This window comes from Apus apus, chromosome Z (assembly GCF_020740795.1).
Source record: "Apus apus isolate bApuApu2 chromosome Z, bApuApu2.pri.cur, whole genome shotgun sequence".
NCBI classification, from domain to species: Eukaryota; Metazoa; Chordata; class Aves; order Apodiformes; family Apodidae; genus Apus; species Apus apus.
Genome location: NC_067312.1, coordinates 24,105,578 through 24,129,488, shown reverse-complemented (window position 1 = coordinate 24,129,488; position 23,911 = coordinate 24,105,578). Strand labels below are relative to the sequence as shown.

Below are 23,911 nucleotides of genomic sequence, written 5' to 3'. Positions count from 1 at the left end.
GCATAATGTTATCGAAAAACACATTTATTTTTCCCTCATTATAAACACTGATTTTGCTTGCTGCCAGATGTACAATACATAGCTGCAGTTTGTCTTAAAACTTTGCTCCACCTTTGAAAGAGTTCACTTCCAAGTACAAGTCTGCATACAACCAAGTGACTAGACTAAAAGTTCCCCCACCACAGTATTTATTAAAATATAAATAAATCTGCCTATATCAGTGATTTGAAAACCTACTCTCACATAACAGTTTCAATTGATCTTGCAGGGGGAAGTCCAAACCCTTCTTTGGAGGATTAGTGCCACATATGGGCTCTTGTTAAATGAATTTATGATAGAGGTTTATTGGCATTGTCTTCCTGTGAAGGTAGCCAGGAGAAAGTGTGTGCACGTTGAGCAACACACAAAAAGCTGTCACATGTGTTATGGTGCAGGTGTGAACTTGCTGTGAAGTACCCAGGTATGAGCTGATCTTCACTGTCATGATCATCTCATACAGTCCCAGCCACCTTAGTTTGTTCCGGGTCCTGTCGCTAGCAGCTGAAGTAGGAAATCAGCATTTGCTCAGAGAGAGCTGTGGCAAGCAGGAAGCTAATGATTTGGAAACAGTCATCCTCCTTTTCACCTGCCCATCACTATGGGGCCAATGCTCAGTTTGGTGAAATGCTGTCAGCTCCAGTACAATCACCTCAAATATGAGCAGCACATATACAACTGACCTGAGGCTTCAGGAGGAGGCAACCACTGCCAAAGGCATAAATAAATCAAAAGAAAACAGGCTCAAGCTTTGAGAACTCAGCTGGTTCTGCAGTGCTGTCCTCAGAAATGAGGGACAGTGATTTGTGCAGTCAAGCCTCACCACTCTATGTAAAAGCAGTATGACTTTCACAGCTTTTCTGACCACAGTTTTTCAAGTCAGTCCTGTACTGCAGATAGTGTTTTAACACAGGATGGGAGGAATAGAAAGGAATGTAAACTTGTTTAACAGCTACAAAAGAAACGGTGTAGTTTGTATAAACAGTCCCGTCGCAAGAGAAGCAGACTTGCTCAAGGACATTTCAAACCACGTCGCTGGTGAGTTTGTCCTGATAATGTAATTCCCACAGGACTGTCCTCAGATTCCAGCAAGTGCAGCCTTTATAATGACACTCAGGTACTGATGCTAAGTACCAAAACAAGTATAACAAAATAAGACTGCCGTGATACATGGAGTGATTAAAAGATATACTCATGCTTGCTAACCACCGAACTGATTTGCTGAATTCCAAGGAAAATATTTAAGGGCTTCAGACAAGATGAAAAGGGTGCACAGGAAGACTGTAAAGATTCTCACAACATACATTATTACCCTGCTGGCAGGTTTTCACTAAAGATAGAGATTTGTTTTCTTTGCTGTATTCAGACCTCAACATGCAAAATTCTTTCCAAAACACACTATTTCTCCTTCCAGTCAACAAGTCTCAATTTACAGTTTGTTTCAGCAACCTGCCAGGTTCCTGACAACTGGGCAGTTTTGATTTCTAAAGCTGGTCTGCTTCCCTGGGTAAGACACAAAGGTACCTCTGGCTATAGTACACCTGCAGCTGTTTTATGGTATTAAAAAGAAAATCACGTAAATGACAGAGTAACATATCTTGAAGAAGTAAAGTTCAGCTTAGTGCTAGGATGGCTCACTGATTAATTACTTCAGGCATTTGCAGTTATTCATACTAAAAGTAAAAAAAAAAAAATAAAAAATTACACAGAGTGATTTTTTTATTCCGAATCTTCCCAGGAAACAGAAAAGTGTCTCCAAGTTTTTCCCCTCTGTTTCTCACTGTTAACCTGTGGATTTCTGTCCTTAAAAAAATAATTTGATATAAATCTATAATGATAGCATCTATTTGCTGTGATATATTAAAATTAAGTTTAGAAATCAGATTTGAATGCCGAGACATAATATAAACCCTGTATACTTCTATTATCTAATAAAGTATGCAAAAAACATGACTTCACATTGCATTTTACTTTCCATAATAAACGGGTACATTTTTTTAATTCAAAGAGTCTCCTAAGCTGTGTTGGAAAGAAAAATACTTTTCAGTTGATTATGTTTGCATGCCAATATGAACTATTTAATTTCCCATTGCTAACATTAAATTATAATGATGTTCTATACTTAAGAGAAAGTATGCAATATATCCGTGCTCATCCAAAAGCTGCAAGAGTTCTGTTTAATAATCATCAAGCACAGAATTTGAGATTTCCATTATCTTCACATATGCAGCAAATAATCAAGTCCATCTTTTTTCCTTTATAAAAGCACATTGATCCAATTTTAATAAAGATAGTATGCTTAAAAAAACCCAAATATATAATACATTTGCTTCTGTACATGTATGTGCAATATCCCCTGACAAAAGGTAATACGAATATGGAATCCTACAGCTTCACCACTTACACCTTCTTTGGTGAACACAACTTTGTATCACATGATATAAGTACCATCTTTGTAGTATTTCATGGATTCCAGTTGCTGAGTCATTGCAAGGACATCTTGAAACCCTGTACTGAGTCCGGACATATGTTGAAAATAAGCTTCCTTCTCCACTTGGACAGTTAGGTTGTTTACACCAGCATCTTTCAGAATTGCTGTAACCTGAAGAAACCAGTATGGTTAACATTCAATTAGACTTAGGTACCTCTTATAGCGACTTGCAATTTTTTTATTTTGAAATATTGTAGATTAAAAAATATCATCATAAATAATTCAATTTTCTGGAAAGTGAAGACTAGCTTCAGAAGGTATGGCTTTTGCAGCTTCTGCACAATGGGCAATTCTCAGTGTCTTGCATAAGGAAGCAAGTATGTTTTTAAGGAAAAGAAAAACCCAAGGCAGACAGATACTAGTAAGCCACTTATAAACACATGATTAGAAGCCAGACTGTTTTGCAGCATGAAATCCACCCCATACTCCCATTCTCAGAGCAGATGTAATGCCACTTTCAACACTGAGAAACACCCAGACTTTTTGTCGTTGTTTTGGCAGATGTTTTAGCAAACAACTTCATGCAACTAATTCCAAGCTGGCAGGGAAGAAGAAATACAGGATTACAGACCAGTTCTTAGACACCAACTAGTGATTATAAAAATAATCACAAACAGCCTCTTCAAACTTCAGTCCATGACTGAGAAAGGGAAAAAGAGCAGGAAATTAAGGCATAAAGGTCTAAAACCCCTGCACCTTACCTGCTGTACAATTCGCTGTTCTGTCACATCTGATATCACTTGCACGTGTATTGTACCCGCCACAACACTTGCAGAGTGACACCAAAAGTGAGGATCTCTGTAGGATATGACTCCTTCTATTTTCTGAATCTGTAAAGAAATGAAATGAGCAACAATTAACTTTTCAAACGTGTGTATTTACATGGATTGGTGGCAAATAACTTCACTAGGAAATGAAGCTGTATAGCAAAGCAGATTTCCAGCTAAGTCATACATAGAAATACATAGCACTAAAAGGTCACCTTGCTACTAATGTCAAAGACTAGAAGCTGGAAGTCAAACTAAATTAAAAACCCAGCAGAATCTGATGCTACATAGGGTGAAAAAAGCCTCATTTAGTGTACAGATCACATCAACACACAGACCAACCAGGTACTTGCTTGGCATATAACTATTTCTAGGCATCTGATACTTCCTTAGCCAGGTTAACCAGCTATTTAGCTATCATAGTTGGACTTAACTCAGTTCACTGTTTATCATTATTTTGAAACTTGTATTTGTACTGGGTCTGGCTGGGATGGATTGAACTTTTTTCACAACAGCCAGTAAGATGCCATGTTTTGATTTTGTATGTAGCCAAACAAGTCTGATAACAGACCAATGTTCCAGCTATCGCTTGGGCAGTGTCAAGGCTTTCTCTTTTTCCCACTCTGCCCTCACCCCAGTGAGCAGGCTGGGGGTGGGCAAGAAGCAGGGCAGGGCAACAGCTGGGAGAGCTGACCCACACTGGCCAGAGAAATACTGCATGCCATGTAACCTCATGCTCAGCAATAAAACCTAGGGTAGAGGCTGGGGGCTTTTCTGTCTTCCAAGGTGGCTGTTGCTTAGAGGCTGCCTAGGTGTGAGTCTGCCTGTGGAAGGTGGTTGTTTTTTTTCCCTCTCCTTCACCTCTTAAACTGTCTTTATATTGCTCCCCGATTTTTCTTGCTTTTGCTCTTCCCGTTTTCTCCTCCATCCCACTGCCAGTGGTGGTGGCAAAGAGGGAGTGAGCAAACAGCTGTGTGGATGCCTGGCTCCAAGCTGGGGTCAACCTACAGCAAGAATATTGTTCTACTGTGCTGTGTTTTTTAAAATGCTTTTCCTATTATGTTGTAGTGAATTGCTCTTTGATTGTTTTAACCAAATAATTCCTTTTCCCTCAGTTTCCCAGAATTACTTTTTGTCTTTCCTCATGAAAAAGTGAAACCTCATTCTGCACTTCACTTTCATTACACAAGTCTCTCCCAGCCAATTTCCATTTATTCCTTTCTCATGCAGACAGGAACACACCTGCCCCCCTATTCACTGTCAGGACACCATCAGGATAGTCTTATTTGCTGCCTCTAGTTGATGGCATCATCAAAGAACACGTAACGAGTTCTTTGACAGGGAGGGGTTCTCCACACTAAGGTCTGCTCTACAATTGTGGGCCAGAACTTCATAGGAGCCAACAGTGAAGACCAAGTAGAGCCAAAAAGTAGATACTGTACTGCAGCAGCCAGGAAGAGAGAGAATGAACTAGGATGAAAAAATACTTAAAAAACCCCAGCTTTACTTTTGCCATCTCATCTACCGTGACTCAGCGTGCCCTTCATGATATGGACAAACAATAAAATGTACAATTATCAGCTCAAGGTATAGTCCTGTGGCCTGAAACATCCCCATCAAGTTTAAAAAAACCATATGCCTTTAGGAATCGCTACATTTCTTAGTACAGCGTTGCCATACTTGTCTGAAATTAACAACTTCCATCAGTAGAACTCCTAATCCTACCACATCTCCGTAAAACAGATCTAAATCAACTTGAGACATGAAGTTGTTTTAGATAATGGAAACTGAACTTCTTGAGCTTAGTAATTTTTATTAAAAGCAGTTACAGCTTTGTGTTTGTATACAAAAATGTTTACAATTGTAGTTCTGACCTTTTCTAAAGCAGCATGAAGGTCCTTTTCCTGTTCTGGAGGTATCCTCAACAAAAGCACTTGACAGGCATCTTTCAACAGAGGGATAACACTAAGAAAAATCAATGTAGCAATAAAAAGAGAGCACAGTGGATCAGCTATGAGCCATCCAAATTGCTGGATAAATATCGTGGATACGATAACACCCACACTGCCAAGAGTGTCTGCTAACACATGCAGAAAGACACCTGAAAATAAAATAAACCGAGTGATTAAGTTGAACAGTCCTGTTTAAAATATACCTGTATGTTCAATGAAGGAAATACAGTAGGGCTTCTTACATATAATAAACACTTCTCAAGGTAAAGAGAAGAAACTATCTGCCTAACCAGGTGCAAAATTAAAACAAAACATTTAGCTTTTCTAATGTTTAAATGGCTGTCAGATCTCTTCTGGAGATTTTCAGAATGATACATAGTACTAGGTCTGATTCTGAAAATATTCCAAGTCTGCTGGAAATCATATACATAATTTACGATACAACAATCTGTACTTGCCTCTCATATTGGTATTCATGCCTCCTCCAGAAGACCCATGGGAATGTCCATGGCTGTGCCCATGGTCACTGTGGGAATGGCTGTGCCCGTGGCTGTGGCTGTGCCCATGGTGAGAATGGCTGTGATCGTGTGAGTGACAACCTCCCCGAGAAGCCCCATGGGAGTGTGCGTGGCTAAAGGCACAGATGCCAACCAGGTTCACGATTAGCCCTCCAACAGAGACTGGCTGTGAGAGGGAGAAAAGCTGTTAACATTACATCTCCCCAGGTTTGCAAGTTTATTTTCTAGAACTAACCCTTGTACACCTAATAAAAGAAAACTGTGGAAGCCTAAACATCAACAAGATTACTTTAACATGGACTCCTCACCATATTCTTCTCAGTATATAAGCTGGTTTAAAAGGAATTTTCTTCCCCTCCCCAAAATAGTCTATTTCCCTCCAGCCTTCCTAAAAACCCCACCTAGTAATTGCCACCAAAATGCAAAACCTAGTATCCACAAATCAGGCCAAAATAGCAAATCTAGTTTTAGGAAGGAGTGATTAAGTTTATTTACTTTCAAAAAGAGATAAACTGGTCTGAATACAAGCTTTGCTCTGTCTACATTAGCAAAAAACCCCAACTGTATGTTGTATCTAGGACATGCACACTCATCTAAAATTGTACTTATCTGAAGACAGCAACTACTACTCTCTTGGTTAAGCTGTGCTTTTTATCTGTCTGCCTGTTTTTCTACTCTTCTCTTGAAAAACTAGCAAAGTGTAAGAGTAATTCCAGCTAATAAATGAGCTAAGCAAGTCCTACTCAGGGATTTTAAGTCCTTTCCTTGGCTATGCAGACTGTGCTCGTGCACAGCGGGTAACCCTTCCCCCTCAGGAAACAAAATAAGTAGTGAAAATGGAGCAAGTATGGAAGATTAAAAAAAATAATAAAAAATCAAGCCTCAGTTCCAGCAGTGCACATTTCTAATTGTGCCTACAGAAAAATCTTTGTTATTGAAGAGAGCATGAGAACCCAAATTCATGTGTGTGTGTGGGAGACAAAACAAGTGAAGCTAGAAATGTGATAAATGAAAGCTTGAATTTGCAGAATTCCATTAAAAAAAAAAAGTTTGAAGAAAATTAACTACTACATTTGAATGAAAGGGGACGAAATCTTGAAAATTGAAGCAGGTAGCCCCTGAAGAAGCTGTGGAAGGTGGAAAGACAGAGGTGTAGTCAAGATCAGCTATGCACAGCTTCATGATTGTTTATGCCAGAGTAATGCATTCAGCATAAGGTTTTGAATCCTGGCTGATTTTTGAGGTTTCTCAGAGGCTAACACAAAAGTCCTTTCTGTAATAATCACCACTGGTATACATAACAGCAGAACTAGATTTTGTCCGGTATGGATTATCTTTTTACTATCTCTTATTGTAGAAAGGCCACTATCTAAAAATCTTAAAGCTGCAACATCTCAGAAAGAAGTTCAGTGTAAATGTTGTAATTAAATTATATTGCCCAGTATACATTTTCATATTTTAAAGCTAGATATAATAGGGATTTTAAAATCAGGTTATGTTAAAAAGGCACAGTTTAGATATCCTGATTATACAACTTAAGTCTCCATTTTGTTTTTTTTAAAATAAAAAAAAAAAAGAAGGACCTACTAACTGCCAAGTAACATTCAAACATAACGACAAAACTTACAGTTAGCATATTTGTATCTATATCTGGAGGATCCACCAGTCTGGCCACTGATTCCATGAAGACAAAGAAAGCAATTACCATCAGAAAGAGGCCATTAATAAATCCAGAAAGAATTTCTACACGTCCATACCTGAAAGCAAACATAAGTATTTTTGAGAGTGGAAAACGGGTACTTGGAACAAATATTAAAGTTATAACAAAGTTACAATATATTTGATACAAAAAAGTAGAATGCTTTTCAGATAGTCCTTAAAGAACCTAAAATACATACCCATAGGAAAATATGCGAGTTGCTTTCCATCTTGTCATCAAAGCTGCAAAAAGCCCCATCACTAATGCAGAACAATCAAACAGCATGTGAAATCCATCAGAAATAAGACCAAGGCTATTGGTCCATACTCCATAAAAAAGTTCCACAAAAGTGAAAGCCTAAAATGAAAGACAGTTTGAATTTTTCCTCAAACATTAACTTGTAATTTTAGTGTCTTGGTAGCTAGCAGGAAACTCTTCTTATAGGACACTTCACAATTTTCAAAGGTACCATTCAAAGTATTTCTAGACCATTTATCTGTCCTCCAACAAAACAAAAATAAGTGATACTTTCCAAGTCTATCAAGAGGCATTTTTGAACCTACCCTCCCCTAAAGTCTTAGACCTAAGAAAACAAATTCTCCACAGGAGATTTAAGTGTTCACTCAGAATTTTGTGCAGATAAAAGTTTTAAGCATTTTGTCATTAAACAATGTAACAACTCTGATCTGATCTATTATTAGTATAAAAGCAATGCTGTCTATACATCTGTTCTGTAAAAATTTCCTTCATCAATTAGGTGTGTTAAAATCCTGTGAATCAGTTTTGAGAAGGGTACACGAGGAAAGATTTTTAATACATTTTCCCTCTGTGATTTGTTATTATTAACTGGTCCGCCTATACACTTCCTTTCCCATCTTTACTATTCCATAACGGAATTCCGATACTTCAAGTTTCTTCCTCTATTTTCTTGGATAATTGCCAGAGAACGAAGAGAGATATTTGCAAATGAGGTTCTAGCAATCTTGCTTACTGCATGATCTTCTATTCAAGAGAGAGGATAGAAGTAAAACCAGCCGACTCCAAAAGAACACTGCTTGCTCCCACACTTACTCTCTTGTTGTAGCCATCCTCAAAGGCCTTTTTAGTTTCAGCTTATCTGCTGGTAACATTGGGATACCTCAGTCTTAAACATACCATCATACAAGTACTTCTTTACTGATTTAGCACTTATACATAGAACCAGCGCCACACTGTGACAACAAAGTGACCTGCCACTTACTGGAACATTTGCATACAAATCTTCTATTTTAACACTCCACCTAGTGAAACTACTCTGCTGTTGCTTTAAAGCCAACCAATCCGAGGAACCTTTTAAAGAATAACTCTTCTTACTGTACTATTTATGTATAGTCTGATTTGGTTTGAAAAAAACCAAGCACTTACCAGATTTAGGCACAAGAAATAGAAGATCTGCCTAGAATCATACTCCTCAAGGATTTGTTTCAGCGACTCCTTAATAAACCGGGGTAATGACTGAGAGCTCTGCTGTAATGCATCACCCATGAAGTTATAGAGAGGTGTGCCTTCGGGGGAATAGCCAATAAGGGTACCCTTCTGCCCTTTCCTGGAGGGGGAGGACAGGATATTGGCAGCTGCAAGGAAAGTATTGAAGTTTTTGTTGCTGTTTCTAAGCTTCGCAGCTATTTAATAACATGACTAGCAATCCAACTAGCAATCCAAAACTATATAATAATTTGACTAGCAATCCAAGCTTACATGAAATTTGCAGGCAGCAAAGTGACAGTCACTTTAGTCTTGAGGTTTATCATTAGATTTCACTGCTATGTAAGATCAGATCATCACTTCCACAATAGATGTACATCGCATTTTTTTGTAGACAGGCAATGAAAGAGCACAAGGCTCCAGGCCCTTTTTACTCAAAATAATTTATAAAAGCTCATCCAAAAGAATTCTGCGTACATCCATTTTATGTTTGGCTTCCCAGTCACAGAGACAATAGATTTATTTGAAGATAAGGAAGAATACGTACATAAAATGAAGAAGACAGCACTCACTACAACCCCTCCAGAAAGAACGTGCTCTGTGCTTTCATGGTGTGGTGGCTTGTTCATAGCTCGAAGCTGATCTGTGATTGGATGTGTCCAAAAGTTGCCAAAAAGCAGTGCACTAACGAAAGTAAGAAAGGATCCATATCGAGCACACGTGGAAGCTTCCATCTTGACAGAGCATATGGACTCCACGTAAAAATCCAGGATCACAACAAAAAAGATGACTGTTATGAAAGGCATGACGAGAGAAGACCAAGACGCTACTTTGCTCTGCAACAAAAAATACATTTCAAACAGGACTGCTCACCATTAGACACGATTATATACAAAGCATCAAATCTAGTTCACTTTATTACAAATATTTTATTCCAGCTATAGAAAGACACATTTAGTTGGCAAGCACTACAGTACCTTATTTTAAATAAGGTACTTTCACGTGTTTAAAAGCAATGTCATATGCAATGGTCTGCTCTTCCTAAGCATGTCTTCAAACCACAATAATTTACTCTTCAGGAATAAAAGAGCCCTGTATTTACACAGTCATTATTACTTGTGCAATGTTAGTGTATGAATCCAGGTTATAATATCTGAGCCGGAAAGTTGAAATAAAGTTATCAGACAAAAAAGAAAATTCAGGTATCATGCAAATATACAAATAACAAAGTGTAACAGATATACAGAATCAAAATACAGAGGAAATATTTTCAAACAGGGCTTAGTAAAAAAATAAAGATGGCAACTTGGGTCATTTTGAAAACATTTTAAAGGAAAGCTTTAAATTTCAATTCACAAGCAGAAGCATACAAAGAACAATTTATTTTTATACTTTTTACCTTACCTCTGTTGTCAGAGAGAGAACAATGACCCACGGGCACAACAGAAGGACAGAAACAAGGTGAGACAAAGCTTGAAGACGCTTGGCTCCACCTACATCTACGGATAGTTTCCGGGAAGCGATGTGAAAACCAACCTTACAGCACAAAGCCAGTACCAGGAGCAGTACTCCTCCCTGGAAACATGGAAGGAACACGTTAGCCCTTCTTGAGAGTCATATCCCTCACTCCAAACAAAGTGATGCTTACATGAAAACGTTTAATGTGCTTTCCAACTTAACAAAAGCTAAAGACAGGTATTTCCTCCATTTGTTACTCTAGCTGAAAACAGTAACATAGCATACATGATTATACCTCAGCACTATTCACAACAGGCTGATATGGTTTGAAGTTTAAAACTCCCAGTGGTGTTAACTGGCATAGAAGAGCCAAGAACTGGTAGCGCAAAGCACATGGAGAAAGAAAAATCACACAGAACTAAGCTTCCTATCTTCCTTTATTAAAAACATCTTAAAAGTATATGTAAACCTCAGAAGTGTCATGTCACCTTGGCCTCTAACCTTTTCATAACCTTTTCATCAATTTATCTTTAATCACACTGTATCATGTATCTTCACAATATTTTCTTTCCAAATTGTTCTATAAACGAATGACAAGATACACACCGTATCTCAAATCCTTTAGATCACACTTGTTCCGCACACAGTTAACCAGTCTCTCTAACGTTTGATTTACTTTTATATTAATAAGCTGATCCATATATTTTTTTTCCTATTTTAGCCTCCATGCAGACACTTTAGCAAAAACACTTAGGTAGCAAAACAAGTCAATCCCATACGGTAAGATTTTGATACTCAGTTACTCGTGCCACCAGCTATAATGGGACTATACCACTGAGAAGTATCAGGATCTGTGGCTTCAAATACAAGTGTCTAATGTGAAGGAAAGACTGGGGAAAGATAAACAGGCAATAAAACACTGACCTTAAAAGTGAGCAAAAAATGTGTTGTATGAAAAGCATTATGAGCGTCCAGAACAATGATGACATGGAGTACTTGATAATTTTAGTGAGACATCTCAGGTTACACCTTACAGCTATACAAGCTGAATATGGTATGGTTTGGCTTGATGTACTGGAGCTGCTTGTGCTCAATCAGGATGTAAAAATTACACTGCTAGTTCAGTTCCAATATGAGGTGGGATGCTGAAATTTTTTTGTTTTGATTTAGGCTTGGATTAGCTCTGAGCTGGTTAAATTCTTACCTACAAAACTTAGGTAAATACTGTCCTACTAAAATGTAAATTCTTTACCTTGTGATCTGCAACACCCAGGAAAGCAATGATTGTATACAGAACATGGGTAAGAGCACTGTCATGATGTCCCTCAGCTAAACAAAGAAAAATTAAGGAAGAGTTTCATGTGGTGATTTTTTTTGTTTAAGAACAGGCAGATACAGCAGAAGATTATAGGAAGCACAAGTAAGGAAGCTGAGCTTTAAGGTTTGTCAGATCCTTAAAATTTAGGAAAGATCAAAATAATTCCACAGAAAATAAACATTTGAGAATACCTGGAGGAAAAACAAAAAGTATTTTAAAACACAAGACTACAGTCACTGTTAAATAGTGCACAGTAGTTATGATATAGGATTTGTGTTAATTTTGGGAACCAGACTTCAAAAATATACTGAACAGCATTAGACATTAGGTTGATTTTCACTAAAAGCACTAAAACAATGAGGTGTCTAAAACCTGATCTCATCTCTATTTTTTGAGTTTCTAAATACTCAAACTTCAGAAAAGAAAGACTGAGAAGCACAATCCAGCAAAGATTAAAATAATGATAGCTTTTTGGAAAACTAGTAGAGGGCACTTCAGCAATGGATTTACTCACTGAAAGCTCATGCCATTCCTGAATATACCATTTGCACCTGTAACTCTGTGTTTTCATCCTTCTTTGAGATAGTTTATTTTCCCCTTGTTTGTTTTTACTGCCAATTCTTAAGACATACCACTTTTTGTCATTACACTTCACTATGATGAGAAGATGTGTTGAAAACTTACTTCAGAATCACTTCAAATTAACTACCAGCTTTGAAAGCGTGTTAGTTAGTTTCTGCTGGTGGTTTGCAATGCACTGTAGTCGGTGCCACTGCAAACTATTTCACATCACTCTCCAGTTTAGCAGATGAACTAAGACTATCACATCTGCAAAAGCACAAAGCCATCATCAGACTACCAGTCAGGCTGTCAGTTATTTACTGCACACACTTAGGCTACTCAGTCATTATGTTCAGAATTACTAAAAAAAAAATAATAATAAAGAGAGCCGATCAAAAAAGCTTCTAGCAATCCTAAGTGGTCTGATATATGCAAATGGACAGGGAGCCTTTAACTACAACTTAAAATCTTAGCTGTGTTTTAAGTTATCAAAGTAGGCAATGCCATTGATCTTATGCTATAATATCCTTGACAAGTGAGATTTTTATAAAAAAGAAAAAAAAGCAGGCATATTTAATTCAGTGCATTCAACTTCACATTCTCTCTGCTCCAGTAGCAACAGACAATTGCTTTTACACACAGCAAGAAAGGATACGATGTTCTGCTATTTTAGCCATGAGGTCATCATTATCAAAAAGTAGCAAGCAGATGACGGCTATGATGAAAAATGCAGCACCTCTTGTCTGTAAGAAGAGAACAAAACAAAACCCCCCAATATTTTAAAAATATTCTGTAACAGATTAATGTAAAAAGATCCAGTCCCCTCCTCTTGCTTTCTGATCAACATAAGCATATTTTAGCTCAGTAAGAAAAACATAAGGAAACAACCCATTATTTTGAAAAAGTGACCTGGCAATTATAATTTTATACTTATTCCATTTTTCAGTTTTAGCAGGTAACTTGGGGCAAATGACCACTGTAATACACTAGAAACCAGTACTTTTCAAACTTCAAGTGTTTTTACTTCCTTCTTCATGTTTCTGCCTGCCAGCATTGCAGAGTTACTTAAGCCTGATGATTTAATACTTTGTAGCAACAAGAAGCTACTAACAAGGTTAAGTAGACAAATTGTTGTATTTTTTCTTATGGGAGGTAAAGGCTAAAGCACAGTGTAAAGGTTCTTTGGGAAAGCAGAGCTCTGCAGTGCTTTTGTAGAAAGGGACAGAGGCACCTATGAAATCCCAGCTCCCAGCGCTCTCACCACCCCGATATAAAACCATGCAATATTGGTATTCATCATCTTGGCAAAACACTGAGCTCTAAAGGTAAAAGCTTCTACTAGAATTCATCTTCTAAAGCCAAATACAGCTATCCCATTATTGTTTTTGATAGTCAGCTGACTTCTTTATGCCACAGCTCACTTTATAAAGCTGAAACATTCAGAAGACAGTTACTGCTCCCTTGTTTCTGCTGCCTTAGAGATGCAGCTCAGATGCCAAGCACAGCTCACTAAGAGCCAGACTGACAACCTCTCTGAAACTCTACTTTTACCTTTTGGGTGGATGGACGGCTGGAAAAACCAGATGTGTCTTCTAGGTGAAAAGCTTCACGCTGGATGCCCTAAGCACCTCAATTTGAGGGGCCAGGGTAGAAAGTCAAATCACATGACTCTGCTATTCACTCTAAGGCCATCCTAAAAAGTGATGAGGAGACTCCAGCAGCAGTTACAAGATCGAGATTGCAAAACTCCCAGCCAGAGGCGGCATCCAAGTCAGACTTGCTCGTACTCCAGAAATACTCTAGCCTCTGATATCTTCCTCCAACTATCACTGATTTCAAAGGAAAATGTTCCAGACTGCTAGGTCCTGGGTTGAGTTCATTCTTTTTAGGGTTGAGGCAGTCAGAGAACACCTTGCAAGGGTGTTTCAAGTATCGATCTCTGGTTAAGGGAAAGACTGGGCCCAAATATTCAGCACATACAGGCTCATGCAGACATTAAAGTTCTTAAGAGAACTTTTTAGAAAAAAAAAAACAAACAAAGTATTTTAAAATCTACAGACACTAAGAGGCTAGGTAAGGATCTGGAGACTGTATTGCTGGAGTTGCATGCTTAAAAGTCAGGACCACTACAGTGGATAAGGAACTGGCTGGATGGTCACATCCAGAGGGTAGTTGTCAATGGCTCTAAGTCCAGATGAAAAACAGTGACAAGTGGTGTCCCTCAGGGGTCAGTGCTAGGACCAGTGCTGTTTAATATCTTCATTAATGAAATTGACAGTGGCATCGAGAGCACCCTCAGCAAGTTTGCTGATGACACCAAGCTTGGTGGTGCGGTCGATGTGCCAGAGGGACAGGATGCCATCCAGAGGGACCTGGACAAGCTAGAGAAATGGGCCCAGGTGAACCTCATGAGGTTCAACAAGACCAAGTGCAGGGTCCTGCACCTGGGCCCTGGTAACCATTGATATGAATACAGGCTGGGGGAGGTCACACTTGAGAGTAGCCCTGTGGAAAAGGACCTGGGGGCACCAGTGGATCAGAAGCTGGACATGAGCCACCAATGCGCAGCTGCAGCCCAGAAGGCCAACTCCATCCTGGGCTGCATCAAAAGAAGTGTGGCCAGCAGATCAAGAGAGGTGATTCTGCCCCTCTACTCTGCCCTGGTCAGACCTCACCTAGAATACTCTAGCTCCAGCTCTGGTGGCCCCAGCACAAAAAAGATGTGGACCTGTTGGAATGTGTCCAGAGAAGGGCCACGAAAATGATCTGAGGGCTGGAGCAACTTTCTTATGAGGACAGGCTGAGGAAGTTGTTCAGTCTGAAAAAGAGAAGGCTCCTGGGGGACCTCATAGTGGCCTTCCAGTACCTGAAGGGGGCCTACAGGAAAGCTGGGGAGGGTTTTTTTACAGGGGCTTGCAGTGAGAGGACGAGGGGTAATGGTTGTAAACTGAAAGAAGAGAGATTTACGTTGGAGATCAGTAGTAAATTCTTCAGTGTAAGGGTGGTGAGACACTGGAACAGGCTGCCCAGAGATGCTGTGGGGGCTCCATCCCTGGAGGTGTTCAAGGGCAGGCTGGATGGGGCTCTGAGCAGCCTGTTCTAGTGGGAGGTGTCCCTGCCTATGCAGGGGAGTTGGAACTCTGTGATCTCTAAGGTCCCTTCCAACTCAAAAAATTCTGTGATTCTGTGACATATGCCCTTTTGCCAGTTGGAACCCATCACAAAGAATACTGAAGTACAAAAATAATTCTCATGGTTTCTTTCTACCTAAAATCAGAAAAACTTCTCAGACATCTGCTATAGATCTCCAACATGAAATTTTAGTTTGAAATAGTACATCTTATCATGTCAGCACTAACTACAGGAGAAAAAAAAAGAACAGGGACAGCTTCTATGACTACAGGTGTGAAACACTGTTTGTTTTGGGTAGAGAAGTATACAAATTTATAGCATTCAGTATTATTTACATGCAGTAAAATATATTTTATATACCTTTGCTGGTCCTCCACCTGAGCTTGTGAACAAGACACTAAGGAGTGATAACACAACCACATCACTGTGCTCAAACAGCAACAATGTCCTATAAAAAAGTGAAATAAACACGTCACATTGGCTTACAAATTTACTTCACAAGCTTGAGAAACATTGTTTCAGCTAAAATTCAATGACACAGCAGTCTATTTATTGTGTGATTTCAACAACAAGTTTAAACAACTGAAAAAGATAAATGCAAATCTCTTTGCTTTCACCAGTAACAAATCTAGCTGCAGACAGCTACACATACTACAAATCAAAGAACGTCCTACCTCAAGGAACAGATTAAAATTACTCAATTTATATGTTACTTTAAATCATACTTCCTTTTAATAACAATAAAATACTAACTTGGCTCAATACAGAATTACCATTGCCATTACCATACCTCCTCTAAACCAAAGTTTCTGGCTCCCAGAAAAAAGTGATCCTGTTCTGTTGTATTACATCCTGTTTATTGAGGTGTTGATGGTCTAGCAGTTTATGCAACCTCAGAACCTCTAAAATGATCAAAATAGGAAATTCTAACTTGCACACCACCTCCTTTGGACAGCAAAGGCTATACTGGCAGCTTTCCAAAGCAGTACACCAAAGTAATAAATGCTGTCAAATTTACCAAATGCTTCTGCCATTCTCTGCACAGCAGTAGAAAATGCTATGGCCCACATTAGTGGTTCTGTTTGGGAAGAACGTCAGCATCCAGAAAGGCCCTACAGTATTTCTGATAGAAATTCTATTCTTCTCAGGTATATGGAACCCTGGGTAGAGGATAAACTTTCAATCTCATAAAACATATAATTTAAGACTTTACCTTCTTCTCTTTAATGAAAGATTCTTTCTAATACAATAATCTTCTTTGGAAGACTAGCATTGTAATTTTATATTTACTCAGTAATGCTAACAAACATCACAAGTGATTTTACCTAAGTATATGCACTAATGCAACCCAATTCCAACAGAACACAGGCATACAATCAGATAAAGCAGTGCCCTGCAACAAATGCAGAAATTCATACCAGCCACCTGGCACAGGAATACAAGCTACTATCACTAGCTGTTAAGCTATGGACTTCAAACGGTTAAATAAACAACTGGGGTTACATAAATGAGACTAGGGAAATGATGAAAACTACAGTTGTCATCAAAACAGTCAGTGACCTTGCTGTGTCAATAGTTCAAGTACTATCACAAATTTCACCGTCATCTTGGCAAAGCATGACTGAAGAAAATTACAGGTGCTACGGAAAGAATATGTAGTTTTTTCCCAAGCCCAACAGAATCCACAGGATAAAGCATGAAGATTAATTTAAAATTTAAAAAAATAAAGCAAGAGGCTGGCATCACGGGCTGACAGACAGAAAACAAAAAACAAAGGAGAAAGACAGGAAGACACGACAAAAATTAGCTTAAGAGAAAACATTATTTACAGCAAATATATATATATATATATTTACCTTAGTGGTCCACAAAGAGTAAGGCCAAAAAACCACAAGAGTGAAATGATACATCCCACAACAGCATGCTTAAAAATTCTGATCCACTACAAAAGAAAGGTATTTCATTATGATTTTCTCCACAGTTTCAAAATTCATATCCTATTATTAGCATTCTTTTAGCACAGTAGCTGCAGAAGTAGAGGGGAAAACAAGCTTTGCAAAACTTAAGAGAACCATTACCTTCTTACCTGCTTTGCAAGGCAACTAAGGTTTGTTTGGACATATCATGAAGCAGACTTACTGATTTGTTTTCTACCACAGTTCTAGATTCCATATACTCTAAGTTGTCTCTTAACAAAATGCTTGAAAAAAAGCTGAAAAAATCCAGACCCATTTACCTTTGAGGATGCTGTTTATTTTGTAATCTATTGTATATATCTGATAAAAATATGTGGGACTAGATAAAACACCCAAGACTAATACTGTAAGTCTGCAAATATTTATGCACATATTAAAATCTTTCTTCAGGAAGCCGGTTATAATCTAGCTATTCAATACAATATTAACTTTGAATGCAAGTTTTTGAAGAAAAAGATTAATTTTAGAAATACATTAACGGCAAAGTGTCTACAACAAACATCGTATCTTCAAAATCCAGAATTAAACAAAAAAATTAGCAACAGTGAAACCATAAATGGACAGATCTTTCTGAACACAAATGAAAGATACAATTTATTCCTGTTCATGCTATATGTCTAATCATGAAAGCAGCTGATATCTGGTACACCATCAGGTTCTCTCCACTTAGCACATAAACTGGTAACACTGTGAATGGAGCAAGTTTTTACACAGACAATTGTATAAAACTAAGCTAAATATGGAGCAGGTGAAGAAAATTTACATCTTATAAAACAGCAGATTTCAATCTGGTCCTTCTCTAACTTCTCAGGATACTGGGAACTCCACACAGGTCTGAAGAGCAGCTAGACTAGTCTCTCATTACAAGGCACCATGCAGAAAGCACTCTTTTGGCATGGGGGACATGACTGGGGCACTTAAGACATTCTGGCAGTCCAGAAACTGCCCTTCTGAACTGCTGAAGTCAGCTAAGTAGACTAAGCCCTTTTTGAAAAGCCAGTCCTTGAAACAGAGGCTTGTACGGAGCCAAGGGCCAGTCTTTTCTCGATACGCCCAAAAGGAGATGAAAAAGCTTAAAAACGCCAATAGTTTTTTTAAGCACACTAGACACAAAGTTAGGTACACACTTCTGGGAATTGCAACCGCATCTTCCAAGTGGAGAAACCTTTGTTCCACCTTCATTTTTGGGAAGAGCCACGTTGTGAAGAATATCTACAAAGACATGCATCACTATTACATATGCCAACTCACCTGACGCTTAGTTACCACTTTTCCAGAAGAAAATGGTTTTTGAAACAAAACCATAAAACATGCAGACCTGTTAAAAGGAGAAAGTTTTCATTATTAGCAGCCAGCTTTTTATTCACACCAGTGCTAAATAACTAGATTACTCACATGAGGCTCAGTCTCCTACATTGCTTTCTCTACATTTTCCATTAAAAGGCCACAACAACCACACTCACTGGTCTTGTTTTCCCTGCTGCATTACACGCGTCAGATACCAGTAGAAAGGTGATGACAAGTGAAGTCACTTCTGCTCAACTTTAAATGCAATGCAAACTCTTCAGAGAATGGCTATTAGGAAGTCTTCCTGTGATTTACAAGAACCACAAAAACTGATCTCAGAAGTTTTGAGAAGAAATACAGCTATGTTTTTTATTAGCAAGGTATGTCCACCCAAAGGCTGATTCACATATGGAATGCCAAGTACATATTCTTGTCAGAGAGGGTAAGAAACAGCACTCATCTTCACTGTCTGGGATCAAGAGTAAGTGATGGGAAAAAAAGACTACGGTGCTTGGGAACATGCAAGTGAGAAGTCCAGAAATATGAACTAATTTGAAATGAAAGGGGGGAAAAAAAAAAAAAAAAAAAGAGGTTCCAAATGTTCCAACTCTGCCAAGTTCATTACAGAAATGCTCTTCCACGTCATATAAGGTAAATGTGAAGGACTGTGTATGCAAAGGTTGTTTCTGTATGTTTGCTATTATTTTAGCTCTCAAATTTAGCCCTCAAATAGGGAAAAAGAGCATCTGACGTTCACAAGAACTACAGGAATACAAATTATAAGGAAGAAAGCTTTTTGTCTATATCTGTCTTTTAAAGAAAATCTGGAGATGCTTGAGTTTCCTGTGAGCAATACTGTCACACTATGATTTTGAAATAGGAAAAACATTGAATTTTCTTGAGGGTCGAAAGGTCTTACAGAGAGATCTGGAATGGGCTAGACAGCTGGTCAATCATCAATTATAGGAAATCTAGCAAGAGCAAGTGCTGGGTTCTCCACTTCAGAGAGGGTAATGTCGGTTATACGTATCAATTAGGGGACAAAGAGTCTGGAGAGCAGCACCACAGAAAGAGATTTGAGGTTTGGGTTGGTGGCAAGTTGAGTATAAGTCAACAGTATGTCCTGGTACCCAAACAGGCCATGCTATCCAGGGATGCATCAAGCACAGCACAGCCAAGGGAGGCAGCTTTCCCACTGTACACTGCACTTGTGACACCCCAACTCAAGTACTGTGTGTAGTTTTGGGCACCTCAGTGTAAGAAAGACATCAAACTATTAAGAGTGTGTCCAGAGAAAGGCAATAAACCATCCTGAGGACAAGACTTACGAGTACCTGAGGTCACCTGGTATGCTCAGCTTGGAGGACAGAAGGCTGAGGGTGACCTCATGGCAGCCAACAACTTTCTCAAGGGAGGCTGCAGAGGGGGAGGTGCTGATATCCTCTTTCAGGTGACCAGCAATAGGACACAGGGAAATGGAATGAAGATGCACCAGGGGGAGGTCAGATTGGGCATTAGGAAAAGGTTCTTCATGGAGAGAGGGTGGTCAGTCACTGGAACAAGCTCCCCAGGGAAGTGGTCACGGCACCAAGTCTGTCAGAGCTCGAGAGGTGTCTGCACGATGCTCGTGGCCACACTGTTTAGCTTCAGGCAGTCATGCCAGGAACAGGGAGCTGGCCTCGATGACTCTTATGGGTCCCTTCCCACTTGAGACACGCTACGATTCTTAAATTACAGAGAGCAGAGACGTGCGGGGAAAACCAGCGGTACGAACCCAGCAGTTCCGCGACCCACGGCCACGCGCTCATCTTTCTGGTGAGCCCGTAACGCCCCGGAGCAGGAACCAGCCCGGCCGGGCCCCCGCGCACTCACCCCAGCTGCACGAGGAAGATAAACTGCACCAGGTGCACAGCTTTCAGGAGGTCGTAAGATTCGAAGAGCCCCACGGCCTTCAGGACCTTGGCGACGCACAGCAGCACGATGTAGCGGGTCAGCCTGCAAGAGGACAGAGGCAGCTCCCACCCGCGGCCGCGCTCCGCCCGCCGCCCCTCCGCGGCCGCTCCGCCCTGCCGGCACCGCCGGCTCCGCCGCCCCGCAGGGGGAAGGGCGAGGCCGGCTGCTCCCGAGGGGGGGCAGCTCAGCGGGCACCCCCCGCCAAGGACGCTCCCACCGCCGCCGTTACCGGGCGCTGGGGACATCCACGGGCCCCAGCCCGCCGCCGGCGGCCAAGGCCTGCCCGCTGTACTTCTCCTCCATGCCGGGGCGGCGCGGGGGGCGGCGCGGGGGCTCAGGTGCGGCGCGGCCCGCCCGTCCCGCCGCGGGGGGACCTCATCCCCGCGCCCGCCGCTGCGGGAGAGGGGCCGGAGGGCAACGGAAAGCGGCCCTGCAGGAAACGGAAGCCGAGGCGCGGCCTCGGCCCGCGCATGCGCCGCGGGGCCGGGCGGGGGGGGCCGGGCGGGCGGCGGGGGCGGGTCCCGGCCCCGGGGCCGTGTCGGGGGCGGGGGGCGGTGCCGCCCGGGCCTGCGCGCCGGGCCTTGTCCCGCCTGCCTGGCGCGGGAAGGCGCTGGGCGGGGCTGGCCCGGGGCTTCCGTGCGGGGCCGCTGCCCCGCGGCGCTGGGCCCGGGCGCGGCGCGGGCTGCGCGGCAGCGCTGGCCCGGGGCGGGGAGCGGCGGGGCTGCCGCGGGCGGGCGGGCGGGCGGGCAGGTGGCTGGGGAAGCCGAGCTTTGAAAATCACGCGCTACGCAGGGATTTGCCGCAGCTTGTTGCGCGGCTTGCCCGGCCCGGGCGTGTTATGTTACTGTTGCAGCGCTTTCAAGGAAGCGCGTCCCCGAACCCGCACACGGCGCGTCCCTTGAACCCGCACACGGCGCCCGCAGCCGGGCCGGGCGTGCCGCGGGGCGCGGGAGGCTCCCTGGGCGGACCAGCGCGGGCTGGGTGCGCTGCATCCTGAACGTCCCCCCTTTCCACCTGAATGTGTCGGTCCTTACACAGAGCCTGTTCCATTCGAAGGCGAGGGGAGCTGTGGAACTGCACTTTTAAATGGAAGCCTGTCCATTTTGTGTTCTAGGCAAGGCCTCGCTGGTCCTGAGCACTGTCGGGGAGGATTTCCTGCTGGCAGCTCCAAACCTTTAAGTGCTTCTGTAAAAAACCCTCAAACGTTCATTGTTTTAATTTTCCTTAGGGTGATTGCTGTACGCCCTTCACTGGGTATCCTTTTCTCCTTGTACTTCAAAAGTTTGGTGTGGTCCTAGTTTCCGAGATTTATTTCTAATTGTACAGATTGTTGGGATCAGATTTTTTTAAAACCTATGAACTGAAGTGGAGCCCACCCCCAGCAGCCTGGTGATTTGGTGGGTGAGCTGGAAGCCTTGGCACTCACACTTGTGAGTTCACTGAGCACTTTTTGTTGCTTTGAATAACCAGTTCTTGACGTTCCCACCTGTGGCACTGTTTGCAGTCAGCCTCTGTCCCTCGATGCCAGCAAGTTTTGAACAGGGTGTCAGCATCACTGTGCTTCTATCCTAGCCTGGATCTTGCTTGCAAAGCCATTATATGGCTGTTTCTTCATGGATGCACTAGGTCGCTCAGGATTTTCTGGTAACAGTCACCAAGCTGGTTAAGTCCTGTGCGTTGGTGAGTTTTGGCTTTTATCCTTAGTGAAGTGCCTGACACTCGGCCTGTTTCACTCCACCTCCCGTGTACCAGTAGGATCTCTGCAGGAAGATTGCTTCACTCACAGGTAAAGTGGAGCAACATCCTGGATGACACAGGAGATGCTATAGAAGAGCACAGAGGACTGAAATCTCCAGTGGAAACTACTGGGGAAGTTGAAGCAGAAGGTTGGGAAATTCTGTGAGCTAGCAGCTTGTTTTCCAGGCATGTATCAAACCCCCTGGTTTTGGGGCATAAGTTCAGCACTGAGGCAGGACAAAAAAATGAGAAATGAAGTAGCATGGCAAGGGTGGTAGAGTTGGGGAGGAATGTCACAGGGAAAGGGATACAGATCAAATGTCTCAGAAAAGAGAGGTGAGAAGAAGGGGGACTGTAACAACTGGCCTTGCCTATTTCAAGTCTGCTCCTGCTAGCATCATATGTTGAGTCTCAGCAATGGCCAGCTGCATCTTAGATGTCTTTGAAGTAGCTGGCTTGAGTAGACTTTAACCAGGAAGAGATGGATGAGAGCAAGAGGAGTATGGCTGCTGGCAAATGGAATTTCACTGGTCATAAATAAAAGTTTGTTTGTTGTTTGTTTGTTTGTGTGATTTTAATTATGTTTGTTTGTTTGTTTTAATTTTGTTTGTTTGTTTTAATTTTGTTTGTTTGTTTTGAGATTTGCAAATTGTTCCCAATGCAGGAGGGGACATGTGCATGGCAATCATAAGCCTATCAAGAGAAATGCTGGCTCTGCCATTTCAACTGCTTTGTGAAGACCCCTTAAAATTTTAATCCACAGTTTAATCAAGCCTTCAGTTCACAGCGTGGAGTTCCCTGAAAGCCTATGAATCAACCAGAAGAAGTTGATAACATTTGTAAGCAGGTGAAAAAAACCAACACAAAACCCACCCTGTTGATAGGTGCTGTGTGCACTATGCCCGGGAGATGGAGATGTTGGCAAAACGTACAACGGAGAGGGCTGCAAACTAGAGGCCGGGATGAGTGGATGTCCAGGGACACTAAGTGCTGTAGGGGTGGGTGGAGGGTGAGAATCAACCCGCTGGGCCAGAGCCGTGCTGGGAGGAAAAAAGGCTAGAGAGGCACAGGGGAAAGCTTTCTGGGACCAAAACTGGGAGAAACACAAAAAATAGAGGTGTGAGTTAAGTGGCAGCATTGCAAAGATCTGGGGGTGCAGGCTTGAATCCTCAACACTTCTTAAGGGTGGAAACATGTGACACGCTGGGACAGGCTGCCATGCATCAGGGGCTCAGCTGTGACTCCTGGGTGCTGGCAACATGCACGAGCCGTGTGTTGTCCCCGATGTTGGTCTCTGATTCAGTCAGCTGGCTCCTGCCAAGCACTTCCTCAGTATGTGTCTCCAGCACCCATGCCCGGTGGCATCCTCTGGTCTCTTGGTGGTGCTGGGTGTTCTGGGCTGGAGTGGTGGCAGGGCACCCCTGCCTATGCTATACTCCCAGGCAGGAGCTCTGGCTCAAAGGTGCCATCCAGGAGGACAGGTGTCCTGCCACATGGGCAAGTCCAGCCTCTCCTATATGTACAGAAACATACCTAGGACATGAGCTTAGTGTGTATGGATC

The 23,911-nt window shown here is 41.7% G+C and overlaps 1 protein-coding gene across 3 annotated transcripts; it reads right to left on the bottom strand.

The window, feature by feature from the left end:
* Positions 1 to 6: 6 nt before the first annotated feature.
* Positions 7 to 21,043, bottom strand: SLC30A5 (solute carrier family 30 member 5). Of its 3 annotated transcripts, XM_051642616.1 has the most exons (16): positions 20,842 to 21,043; positions 20,532 to 20,654; positions 18,624 to 18,690; positions 17,253 to 17,338; positions 15,757 to 15,844; positions 12,920 to 13,007; positions 11,638 to 11,714; positions 10,332 to 10,502; positions 9,475 to 9,763; positions 8,868 to 9,076; positions 7,663 to 7,820; positions 7,392 to 7,521; positions 5,705 to 5,930; positions 5,169 to 5,395; positions 3,229 to 3,357; positions 7 to 2,638 (listed from the first exon to the last, which is right to left on the bottom strand). In XM_051642616.1, the coding sequence occupies exons 1-16, from the start codon at positions 20,913 to 20,915 to the stop codon at positions 2,468 to 2,470; spliced, it is 2,313 nt and encodes a 770-aa protein (XP_051498576.1). In that variant the 5' UTR covers positions 20,916 to 21,043; the 3' UTR covers positions 7 to 2,467. The 3 variants fall into 3 exon arrangements, with proteins under 3 accessions (XP_051498576.1, XP_051498575.1, XP_051498577.1); XM_051642615.1 differs by having other exon boundaries at positions 20,532 to 21,043; XM_051642617.1 differs by lacking the exon at positions 5,169 to 5,395 and having other exon boundaries at positions 20,532 to 21,043.
* Between the last annotated feature and the right edge of the window lie 2,868 nt (positions 21,044 to 23,911).

Bases quoted from the DNA above. Each gene is read 5' to 3' on its own strand.
- SLC30A5 (XM_051642615.1), bottom strand. From the start codon at position 20,857: ATGTCCCCAGCGCCCGGTAACGGCGGCGGTGGGAGCGTCCTTGGCGGG. The intron at 18,691-20,531 runs GTGAGTGCGCGG...TCCTTTTAACAG, and splicing joins ATCTTCCTCGTGCAGCTGGG to GTCTGCATGTTTTATGGTTT. The intron at 10,503-11,637 runs GTAAAGAATTTA...CCATGTTTCCAG, and splicing joins TGGGTGTTGCAGATCACAAG to GGAGGAGTACTGCTCCTGGT.